The following is a 12086-nucleotide window of genomic DNA, read 5'->3' as shown; positions in this document are numbered from 1 at the left end:
AGGGGCTTCCCGGCGCTTCCCCCCCCACTCCCTGCCTTCACTCACCTGCACTCCGGCCCTCCAGCACGTCGCCGGGGCCTGGTGACACGCCCCCCTGCTCTGCGACACGGAAGCAGGCGCGCAGGGCAGGGGAGGCGTGTCCCCAGGCCCTGGCGACGCGCTGGAGGGCCGGAGAGCAGGTGAGTCGACCGGGCGACGGCGCCCAGCGGCGCCGTCTTCCCGGTTCTTTCTGGGAACGTCCATGTGGACGGTCCCAGCATTGTCGGGTCGGCGTCAGAAACACCGACCCAAGCCCTTCTGCCTCCATGCGGAAAGGGCCTCTGTTTCTTTGTTTGAGCAGAAGGCAGACAAGAGGAGACACCAGATAGGTAGTGAGAAGTAACCAAACGTACAGTCATGTAGATGTGTAACAGAAGAAAGGATTTCTTATTTTATCTCCATGTAGCCCTCCCTTTATAGTTAGTAAACTCATTTATATAAAAACCAACTGAAAATCTGTCTCTTCTGTCCTACTCTGCTAATATACATGCACCCAACCGTAACAGAAGCTCTGCTCTGAAAAGAATCTCCCTTCAATGCAGGACAGGACAGTAGTGAATAATAATCAGCCTTGCAAGTGATCTGAATTATGGGGTGAAGGAGGTACGGCTTATAAAGAAATGAGCAGGCTTTCACAGTGGACACTAAAAATGCTTGCTGTCAGTTGGAAATTATTTCAGGAACGTGGGGTTAATTGTATGAAATTGATTTCAGTGGCATTTCCTGTAAAAACCTTACTTTTCCCTGCCCTTCTTAGAATGCCCAAGGCGGCAGCAGCAAGAGCTGGACTTCTGGAGCCATGGAAGATTGCACTGATTGTCCTGGCAGGGCTGGCGCTTCTTGCAATCGTTGTTGGGCTGCTAGTATATTTTTTGGCCTTTGGTGAGTACATCAGTTTTCTATCTGATGTGAACTGACAGTTTGGTAACAAATTCTGCAGCAATAACCCCCCCACCCCCCCAGTTCCCTGGCCAAGGACAGCCTTCACCCCAGGGCATAAAAAGGAGATCAGCCAGTGCTGGATGATGGCACAAAACTGTTTCCTCAAGAACTCTGCCTGCTGCTTTTTGCTATCAGTTGATCACCAGTTCACCGCCTTTCACTGAGCTTCCAGAGGTGGCTTTCAGCCGGATTGTGTCTGAAAAGGCTCCCCCACCTGACTTGGGCTACTGCGGAAAGATCCAGTGCATTAATCTACAGAGCTTCCTTGTGTCTCTATTCAAAACCAGAACTCCCAGATCACATGGGTTAAAAATCCCCACAACCCAGAATACTTTTTAAAGAGCTCCCAAAAAATTTTCCATTGGAAAAACTGAGGCAGTCTTCAGGTCTTTCCATGCTGAACATTTGGAATGAGTGAAATACTTCAAAATTATCAGTGATATTTCCTTTAACTTTTCAACTTGGGGGGAAGAATTAGGACTAATCAAAGGAAACACTTCTTCACACAACGTGTGATTGGTGTTTGGAATATGCTGCCACAGGAGGTGGTGATGGCCACTAACCTGGATAGCTTTAAAAAGGGCTTGGACAGATTTATGGAGGAGAAGTCGATCTATGGCTACCAATCTTGATCCTCCTTGATCTGAGATTGCAAATGCCTTAGCAGACCAGGTGCTCAGGAGCAGCAGCAGCAGCAGCAGCAGCAGAAAGCCATTGCTTTCACATCCTGCATGTGAGCTCCCAAAGGCACCTGGTGGGCCACTGCGAGTAGCAGAGTGCTGGACTAGATGGACCAGCTGGCTAATTCTTATGTTCTTAACTTCAACTATATTTCCATCTGGAGAATATAAATACTTTGGGCAGCAAACATAATTATTAACCCTTCAAACAGTGACAATATTTCATAGGAGATTTTTTCAGTGCTTTCCCCATATCTCCCATTTTGTTTTCACTTGAAAAACTGAAGAAGTCTGAGGACTGGACAAGGTGGTATACATTTTGACCGAGAAAAATATTGACTCAAGAAGCATTTTACTCTTTCTAAAAGAGAAAATATTTCACAGGAGGCTTTTTTGGGGCTCCCCCAAATGTTCCTGCTGGAAAGTTTAAAAAAAAGTCCTCAGAAAGTTTTTATTCTGATTTTTTCTTTCTCCTGCCCTCTCCCTCACATCTTTACTTACGCCCGTTGGTGCCCGAAGTGAGGCTGCTGACTCTGGGCTGGGGCATTCCTGGAGATACAAGAGCAGAGCCTGAGAGCGGGTGTTTTGAGGAGGGGAAGGACCTCAGAAGGAGATAATGCCGTAGGAACCACTCCCCAGAGCAGCCCTGGTCTCCAGAGGAACTGCTGTGTGTTGTATGGAGATCTCTTATAATTCTAGGAGATCTCCAGGCCTCATCTGGCAGTTGGCAACCCTAGCCTGAAGGCTTGGAGGCCATGTCCAGCTGTGCCTGGTGTCACAGGGGATAGGAAGGGGAAGGAGGGACATGTGACAAAAATGCCAAGCGGAGCAGCCTTTCCCCTCCCCCCCCCACTAGATATTGCTCTTCCTCCTGGAGACCTGAGAAGGAGGACAAAAGCCAGACTCTTCCTGTCAGATGCAGAGACCTAGCAACCCAGGACTGCCTTGAGGAAGCTGTTTCATGGCTGCACTGTGCTGATATTTGACCAGCAACCTCAGTGCATCATGCAGCTGCAGGCAGCTGGAGGTTCAGGGAGACCAGAAGTTGTGCCAGTCTGGATCACAGTCACAGCCTGTATGTTCCTCGCTAGGTGGTGGGTATGGTGAGGCCTCAGCAACCACTAGACTCTTCTGCCTCTCTGCCACCTGGTGCATGCTTCAGGTTGTGTGAATGTTCTTCTGAAGGAATCTGTTTGCTACAGGTAGCGACTCAGCACTAATTCTCCCAGTGACTGTTCATTTGCAGAATGTCTATCTGCTTGACAAACAACCCAGGCCCAAAAGAGAAAGAGAACATGCATTGGTATTGTGAGGCCAGAACCCATTTCCGACCTGCGCAGCTGTCTTGAGAAAAGATAGGTTAGAAAGAAACTCCAAAAAAGCATCAGACATTTGACATCAGAAACAAACAGAATGTTTTACTGAACAGAATATAGAAGGTGACAGAAGGTGACCTGGGTGCTCTCAAAAGAGAGACACCCCCCCCCATATGAAAGACCTTAGTCTTTATAGATACAAAGAATACATACATCACACAATCATCCCCATACCCACGTACATAATCCATACCCGTTTCGCGTGCTATAAGCATGAACCTTAAAATCCCATTGGATAGTTCTTTCTCCTTGTCACATTAAGACAGCCTCTATTCTATGTGTCACATTCCTTCTGTTACACAAACGCTGCATGCTGTTTGCTCACGTCCCTCTGGCCATATGCAAACGGCTACAATAAAACTAACTTCTGCCTTTTCTGGTTTCCAAGAATAACCAGTTTTCCTACTTTTCTAAGTTTGCTCCTGAAGAGAGATATCTCCCCAGGGTATGCAGATTTTTACATACATTCTTTAAGATCATAAAACTTCCCTTTTCCCAGTTTGAAATGATTTAACAGATTATACAAACATTGATTCTAACAATTATACCATTCGATTCTAATACAATAGAATCATAGTAAAATACCAGTAATATAAATATCTCATTATCATTTCTGTGTTCATTTAACATATATATACAAACACTTTTCAGTTACCCAATCACATTCATTTCTATTCTAACCTCTGATCTCTTTATTTCCCTTAGGCATCCTATATAGCTAGTGCTGAAAACAAAGTTATAAAGTATATGTCTTCTGTCACGTTGGCCCTTAGTGACAAGATCTTAAAGATATTTATCTTTGCTTGCCTGCATAATCACTGACAAGTTTCTGACATGCAGTTTAACCATCTGCTAACATGCAGGCCTGCTGGTCTCTATACAGAAACCCCATTTTGATTCTTAGAAATCTTTGGTTCATACAAACTTCATATTCCTTGATCAAATACAATTTGTAGACATTCTGGTCCATTCCCACAGCATAAAATGCTTTCAGGCCTCATCTCAGTCGGTGGTGGTCTGTGAGGCAAAGCAGGACAAAGTAGAACAACAACATACATGACGTGGGATGCATCCAGTGATGTGTCAGCAGTGCACTGAATGCTTTCCGGCCTGCATCTTATTGTGGCCAGAACGAGGGTTTCCATTTGCCTGCTTAAGTGTGAAGACCAACAGTAATTGGGCCCTTGCCTGATTGGTGGGCAGATTGGTGGGCAGGAACTGGGTCTAAAGGAGCGTGGATGATCATCCCAGGAGAAAAATGAACAAGAAAATAAGACCTCATCAACTACAGGAAGTTCTGATCATAGAGTTCCTCATGATTCCTAGAGCTACCCAGAATTGGCAGGGAATTAGACATTAGAAATGACAGGGAATTCTAATCTGGGAATTAGAAACTCTATGTCCAGAACTTCCTGCTGATTACTAGTCAAAAATTGCTTGCACAGAGTCTTGACAAACCAAAAAAGGGAATCTGATAGGTTTGGTAGTGAAAGGTGCCAGTTTAATCTATTTTCCATTCTGCCATTTGAGCAAGAGCTTTAGCCATCGTAGAAATCTGCCAGTGAATCCAGTCTTCCATCCACTTACAAATATGACCGTAAATCTCTAGGGAATGGGAAAGTGGGCAGGCCAAAACTGTCCATGTCATCTGGAGCTTCTTCCGTTCCTCTCCCTTTGCAGATCAAAAGAAGTTCTTCTACAATGCTACCTTTAGGATCAACAATGTGCCCTATCAGCCTAGTTTGAAAAAACAGACCTCAGAAGAATTTAGACAGCTCAGCATGAGCATTGAGACATTGGTAAGTGGGAAAGGCCTTTTCTGTATGGACTGTCCTCTTTCCATACCTACACGATTTGTTTTTGTTTCAAAGCCTTCTCTTGCAATTATGTAACTATTCCCAGAGAGTCCTTCAAATTCCTCAAATGTAGTTCTAGAGCAGAAACCTCTACCTTTGTCGCAAAAAGCTTGGGCCACAGGGTGACCTTTCGCCTGCCACCCTCCAGAAACCGAGAAGCAGGAGAAGCAGGGTTGGGGAATCCCTGGAGATTTGAAGGTGAAGCGTTGGGAGGGCGGGATTTGGGGAGGGGCCTTCGCTTAGTCCAGTGACATAGAGGCCACCATCCAAAGCAGCTATTTCCTTCCTGATCTCTATGTTCTGGAAATCCGTTTTAACTCCGGGAAATCTCCAGGCACCACTTGGAGGTTGGCAACCCTGCATTGAGTAGGCCCGAAGCTGCTTGTGAGTTGATCATTAGGAAAGCAATCATTAGGAAAGGAGTTGATAATAAAACTGCAAGGATTGTCATGCCCTTATATAAAGCAGTGGTGCGACCACACTTGGAGTACTGTGTTCAGTTCTGGTCACCACATCTCAAAAAGGATATCGAAGAGATAGAAAAAGTGCAGAGAAGGGCAACGAGGATGATTGAGGGACTGGAGCACCTTCCTTATGAGGAGAGGCTGCAGCGTTTGGGACTCTTTAGTTTGGAGAGGAGACGTCTGAGGGGGGATATGATTGAAGTCTATAAAATTATGCATGGGGTAGAAAATGTTGACAGAGAGAAATTTTTCTCTCTTTCTCACAATACTAGAACCAGGGGGCATTCATTGAAAATGCTGGGGGGAAGAATAAGGACTAATAAAAGGAAACACTTCTTCACGCAACGTGTGATTGGTGTTTGGAATATGCTGCCACAGGAGGTGGTGATGGCCACTAACCTGGATAGCTTTAAAAGGGGCTTGGACAGATTTATGAAGTTGATCTATGGCTACCAATCTTGATCCTCCTTGATCTCAGATTGCAAATGCCTTAGCAGACCAGGTGCTCAGGAGCAACAGCCACAGAAAGCCATTGCTTTCACATCCTGCATGTGAGCTCCCAAAGGCACCTGGTGGGCCACTGCGAGTAGCAGAGAGCTGGACTTGATGGACTCTGGTCTGATCCAGCTGGCTTGTTCTTATGTTTTTATGATTTGCAGCCTCATCCATTTGGAATGAGGAATGTAGCGCGTGTGCCCCTCTGGCTCTCTCCAGCTCCTGGCCTCACAAAGGCTTTGTGGCTTGCGTCTCTGCACAGCAAATTTGGACATGCTTACCTTTCCCAAGGCAGCTGCCTTCAAGGGACTCGGGAACTCTGATCAGAATTCAGATAGGGCTGCTAACTCCACATTTGGGAAATCCCTGGAGATTTGAAGTTGGAACCTGGGGAGGGCAGGGTTTGTGGGGGTGTGGTATGTAAGCAAGGCCTGATCTTGGCCCCCCCAAAATGCTATCCATGGGTGCCATGACACCCACCAACATCTTTCCTGGCACCCAGCAAATGTCTTTAGGAAGTGGTTGGGGCCGTGTGGGGCTCTTGCCCATCAGGGCTTCTGATAGACGTTACAGATTAAAACGCAGCTTGATTCAGAGGCAGCTGCCATCACTGCGTTGGTTTTATTCTCTCTCTGTGTGTCTCTCTCTTTCCCAGTGTATTTTTAAAACTGACTCCTTGTCCCCTGCACATGTGTGTGCCTGTGTGCAGTGCCACCTCCTAGGACGGCCCTTTTGTGGTTGTATTCACCAGTATCAGAATTCCACAGATTCAAAAGGTTTAGGACCCCTGCCTCCACCGACTGCCCTACATCAGAAAAAAAAGAACCCCACCTTTTGATGATTTTTAATCTTTTCATCCGGCCAAGTACATCTTGAGAGTTGGCACGCGGCACTCTGTGAGTTTGGGTAGGTCTGAATAAAAGAATGGTTCATCTTTGTGGCCTGGTGTGCAGTCCTGCATGGGGGACTACGCAGGAGCAGGCCTGCCATGGAGAAGAGCCGCAGAGCATCCCCTCCCCGTCCCCCTTGGAGCCGTAGGCAGGAACATTTCCAGCCAAAGGGGTCAGGAGACCGGAGGGAAAGGGAGCAGTCCCCTCAGTTCTCTTCTGGCCTCTTTTGGCATTGAGAGGACGGGCAGCTTTTGCGTTAGTGGTGTTGGCCCAAGGTAGGTTTTTTTGCCTTTGTGTCGACATGCAACAGAAGAGTTCAGCTCTTTTCAGGAAGTGCTGCAAATGTGGCGTGAAGGTGGTGAAGAATGACGGCCACTCAGACTTTCTTCTTTGTCTCGGTGAGGGGCACATTCTGGGCTCATGAAGGCCTGTACTCGGCTCACTCCAAAGTCTTGTCTATTTCCTGCATCAAGATGGAAAGTGCTCCTTTATGAGAGGTCTTCGGTTCCAGAGCCAAAGTCTGATGTGTGTGTGTGTGGGGGGGGGGGGGGGGGGGGAATAAGTCTTCTAAGACTCCTTCAGTTGACCCCTCAACCTTCTACCTCTGGCCAGTCAGACAAGGTCCTTTGATACACCCCTTCCTGCGAAGGCCAAGAAGTGATCTAAGCCAGTTGGGAGGGACTTTTCCCCTCGTTGAGGGAATCCCACAAGGATTCGTCAATCCAAATCCCTATCTCCTATGAGGAAGATCCCGACTTCACTCCGAATGTAGCCCAGAGGACCATCATCTTGGTCATCTTGGTTCAGCTCCTTGCCGCACTTGGGGATTTGAAAGGGTGGTTATATATGGGTTCCACAGAAGGGTCTTTCTCCTCTGATTGAAGAGTGGCACCAGGAACATTCCCTGAACCAGCATATTTCCGATTGGATTGTCAGCGATGAAGAACAACACTGAGACTCGGGTGTGGGGGAGGGGGAAATGGCATCTGGGGCAAAATGGCACCCGGGCCCAGCCCCCCTGTGGAACCCCCCGCAGAGTGCCACCTCCCCACCCACTTACTTTATTTCAGCTGGCAGCTGGCTGAAAAAAATCCTGCTCCAGCTGCTGGGGCCTGGCTAGTGTGGTGGGATGGGGTGAGGGGGGAAGGGGGAGGGGTGTGGGGGTACCTCCTCCATGGAGTCCTGCCCCCTGCGGGGTCCCACCCCCCACCCCCCACCCACTTACTTTATTTCAGCCGGCAGCTGGCTGAAAAAACAGCCTGCTCCAGCCACTGGTGGGGCGTGGCAGGGCGGGGGGGAGGGGGAGGGTGTGGGGGCAATTTCCACCCTACGTGACCCCAATGGCATATGCCCAGGGTGGGGCACCCCATCCCATTATCGCTACACCACTGCTGAGGCTTCAGGCATGCAGATCGTCCCCCACTGCCCTTAGCTGAGGCTCGTCATCAGGGATCCAGCTCGTCAACTACTCATCATGACCTTGAGTTTTGGGAATATGTCAGCTGTTCCAGAAGTTGACACTCTTCTTCCTAAAGTCAATCTCATTGCTGGTCTTTGGTGCTCCCGGGGCCCTCTGAGGGCAGAGGCGCCAGAGAGTTGCCGAGGTCCCCCTTGGGGACTGAAGGGAGTGAAGTTTTTCCACCCTCCTCTATTCTGCAGGGGCAGCCTGTTAGAGATTCTCCAAGTTGTTGATCCAGATCCAGTGGTTTTCAGCAGTGTGTCGGTCATCCAGACAATGATGGCTGGACTCGATCTGGCTTGTCTTATTATCTGGGACATCGTGCCTGCAGCCACAGTGGAAGTGGCTCCCTTTAATCATCTTCTCAACTGAATGAGTCGTCTCATCGTCAAAGAGATCCCGTCTTGTCTAGCCAGAGTTCACCTCAGTGGTAGAGTCCCCTTCGGCACCCTGTTTCCTGAAGCCTGCGCCACCACAGGGGATGTCGTTGCACCAGCCCTCACTTATCCCTTGCGGATGTTGCCATGAGTCATTCAGCCCTCAGCACCATCACCAGGACTCCTACAGCAAACACAGCTGTGATTCACCTTTGGGGGGCAGAATGTCACTGGATATTTTATGTCTTATCATCATAGGGGATTTTCAGCACCAGGATGTCCAGTCTCTGCCTCCGACAGCAGAGAAGTCAGATGGTTCCAAACAGAAGAGTTTTTCACCGTGGGCTGTGCAAAAAGGGCTGGATCTCTTTTCCTGCAAGCTTCCATTAACTTTTGGTTATCTTTTATCTTTGAAACATTTAGGCTTGACTGATGTCTCCATTAAAGTCCATCTTGTGGCTATTTCCGCATATCATCAGGGTTTCAAGTCTGCGTCCTTGTTTTCTTATCCCTGTTTTAAAAAGACCCCTTAAGGGTTTAACCAACGTTTACCCCTCCCCTTCGCATCCACTCCCACAATGGAGTTTGTCTTTCGTGTTGTCCTACCTTACCAGTAAATCCTTTGAACCAATGGCACCATGTTCACTAGCTGACTTTTCTTTCAAGGTGGCATTTCTAATTGCCATTATCTCAGCTAGGCAGCTGGGGGACCTGTGTGGATTGCTTAGCTACCCACCTTCCATAAAGTTCCTCTCCAACAAGGTAGTCCTTCACCTGAGAATTGAGCACCTCTCCAAGATGGTGTCCTCATTTCATTGTACTTCCTCTCCCCCCCCCCCAGCTCTCTCTATCTAGATGTTCATAGGGTTCTTTTGTTTTACTTAGAGAGGAAAAAAGAATTTAGAGTGGACTAGAATTTGTTCATTTGTTCTGCGGGGCCACGTGAGGTCCATGCTGTTTTAGTCCAGACTCTGTCCAAGTGGGCAACAAAGGCCGAATCCCCACTGAAAATTAAATACAGATACAACCAGGTTTCAAAAGAAATTGCACCTTTTCATCGAGGTTTCACCCCCCTCCCCACGGCGTGTGTGTGATTAGGACATACATCTCAATCACGCTTTCAAACAGTGCAGCAATCCCCACTACCACGTGATAGAGCTAGCGAGCTCAGCGACTCTTCCTTCCTCGTCCTGATTGGCTGTCGTGCCATGTTGTGGTGGGAACTTTTTTTTGTGCGAAATAAACGTGAAGCGAGTATGGTTCTTTCATGCACATGTTTAAGTGAGTAATGTTCTCTCATGCACATGTTACAACAATAGACTCAGCCAGCGCGAACAAAAAAAAAGGCTGCACGTGCATCGCGCACAGCTCACCACACTCTGATTGGCTGGAAGGCATTTGTGTCACTCTCTATGGCGGGAAATTTAAAACCACATTAGACCCCCCCCCCCCAAACTTCCCCACCGATCTGAATTGGAGACGTGTTTTTTATAAAGGTTCACATTCAGGCAGATTCAGGAAAAACACGTGAGAAGGGCAGGGAGCGCCAGAACGGGGATGAGTCTGTGTTTGGCAGCTCAGCTGTGGGGAATTCGTCGTGAAACCTGGATATTTCGGGTGAGTATCCCGGGAGTCATCGGCAGTGGGGATATCGCCAAAGGCTGTCTGGAAGGCATCCACTGTGGCCAAGGTGGACTCCCCTTTATCTGTACATGTTCACTCTACCCGAGCACAATCCTCCTCCACTGCATTTGCTGCTCATGTGGACATTGCTGAGATCTGCCAGGCAGTGATGTGGTCCAGTCCATCTATGTTCATCTGGCACTGTGCCATTGATGTGGACTCCAGAAGCGATGCAGCTGTTGGGAGAGCAGTATTACAGAGTCTGTTTGAGTGACTTGATAATAAACTAGTACTGTTTGTTGATGTGCTTCAAAGTCTGTTTTACAATTAGTGTGGTTTCATCCAAATAATCGCACTATGCCTTCATTTAGCAGGGGCTCTGTTTCAGGGAAAGTGGCTTCTTTCATAGTCTCACCCACTTTCAAGGTGGTTAGCTTGCTACTCTCCCAAGTGGGACTGCACATAAGACCACGAAGATGAAAACAACATTGGACTTGCCTGTAACTGTTGTTCATCGAGTGGTCTTCTGTGCAGGCACACATCCCTCCCTCCCTCCCTCCTTCCATGCTGTGGACTGTTCCTTCACTACTCTGTGTGGGTTCACTTAATTCTCAAAGGATCTTGTCCGTGGTGGTGGTTGGAGAATGGAGTGAATGGCTCCCTACCCCTCCAACCTCATGATTGTTTCAGTGGGAAATCCTCCCACCTGCAGCTCCAAGGGGGAGGGAGCTCTGTGTTGCTACGGGAATGCCTGAAGAAAAGCTTGCTACACTTTCCCACGGCAGTCCCATGTGTGCCTGCAGAGAAAACCACTCCACGAACCACAGTTTCAGGTAAGGGCCATGTTGATTTTTCCTTGCCTTGTGAGGATTTTTCTAATAGGCCCACCATCTGGTAAAATGTTGTGCATCCATTTTCTCCAAGGAATCGAATCTCTGTAGTCTGGAGAGGACCTTCAGGCCCCGCGTGGAAACTGGCATCGCTAGATAGCAGCCTTGTTTTCAGCTTCTCCGTACAGAGACTGAGATCTAAGGAGTGTGATTACTTCTGTGAGGCCAAAGGGGAAAATCAATTCTTCTTTAGGGGTTACACCCCAGCGTTCACCAGATGCAGGATATTCCACCCTCTTAGAAATAAATAGCAGAGTCTGTGAATTACTACTTCCAAAGCCATCGAAAGCAACATCTTGGCTGAAGTTGAGGAGGCTTCGAAATCTTTCCCTCCATGAACAGCTGTGAAGAAGAGAGGAGGAGGAGGAGGAGGAGGAGCCAGGGCCCAGAGGAAAGAAAGAACCAGGAGGGTGCATCAAACCCTCTCCTTTCTGAAACCGGAGGTTTCCCTCATTCAGATGAGGCTCCAGTACTTTCCAACATGGAGGAGGGGCTTAGCGGTTGTGTGTCACCTGAGGCAATGGGCATTTCAGAGCAGGTTCATGATATGACCTGCATCAGTTGGTTAAAGAGAATCCAGTCCAGCTTTTCTTGGGCTACCAATGTCCACTGTGTGATGGACCAATGCCATCCTTAGCAGAGTCACTCCCTTCAGTGGATTGAGAAAGGGGCAACTCTGCTTACAATTGCACTGGACACCACTCTTGGAATCCCAGGTCAGCTTGCCAAACTCCATCTGGGGCCTGCAGATTTCAAGGAATTGCAGCTGATCTCCAGTCCACAGATATCAGTTTTCTGGAGAAAATTGCTGCTTGGTGTGTGTGTGTGTGTGTGTGTGTGTGTGTGTGCGCGCACATGTGTGTGTGTGTGAGTGTGTGTGTGTGTGTGTGTGTCCCTCCCCTTTAAAAATGTCATTCTCCTTAGGCTCCACCTTCAAAATTTCCTGATGTTTCCCAACCTGGAATTGGCAACTTTAAACCCAGGCCTAAAAGGTT

At 48.1% G+C, this 12086-nt stretch overlaps 1 protein-coding gene across 1 annotated transcript in view; it reads left to right on the top strand.

Annotated features, from left to right (window-relative positions):
* The window catches only part of LOC125441032 (transmembrane protease serine 11A-like), a 118612-nt gene that overhangs the window by 85858 nt on the left and 20668 nt on the right, over nucleotides 1-12086 (top strand). Inside the window, exons 4-5 of the mRNA XM_048511294.1 lie at nucleotides 797-921; nucleotides 4718-4836. Coding sequence (XP_048367251.1) covers nucleotides 798-921; nucleotides 4718-4836 — 243 coding nt within the window. The 5' untranslated portion in view covers nucleotide 797. The remainder of the gene's footprint in view (nucleotides 1-796; nucleotides 922-4717; nucleotides 4837-12086) is intronic.

The sequence above is a fragment of the Sphaerodactylus townsendi genome, linkage group LG11 (genome assembly GCF_021028975.2).
Source record: "Sphaerodactylus townsendi isolate TG3544 linkage group LG11, MPM_Stown_v2.3, whole genome shotgun sequence".
In the NCBI taxonomy this organism is placed as follows: domain Eukaryota; kingdom Metazoa; phylum Chordata; class Lepidosauria; order Squamata; family Sphaerodactylidae; genus Sphaerodactylus; species Sphaerodactylus townsendi.
Note: the sequence above shows the minus strand (reverse complement) of the source record. Positions and strands in the feature narration are given on the sequence as shown.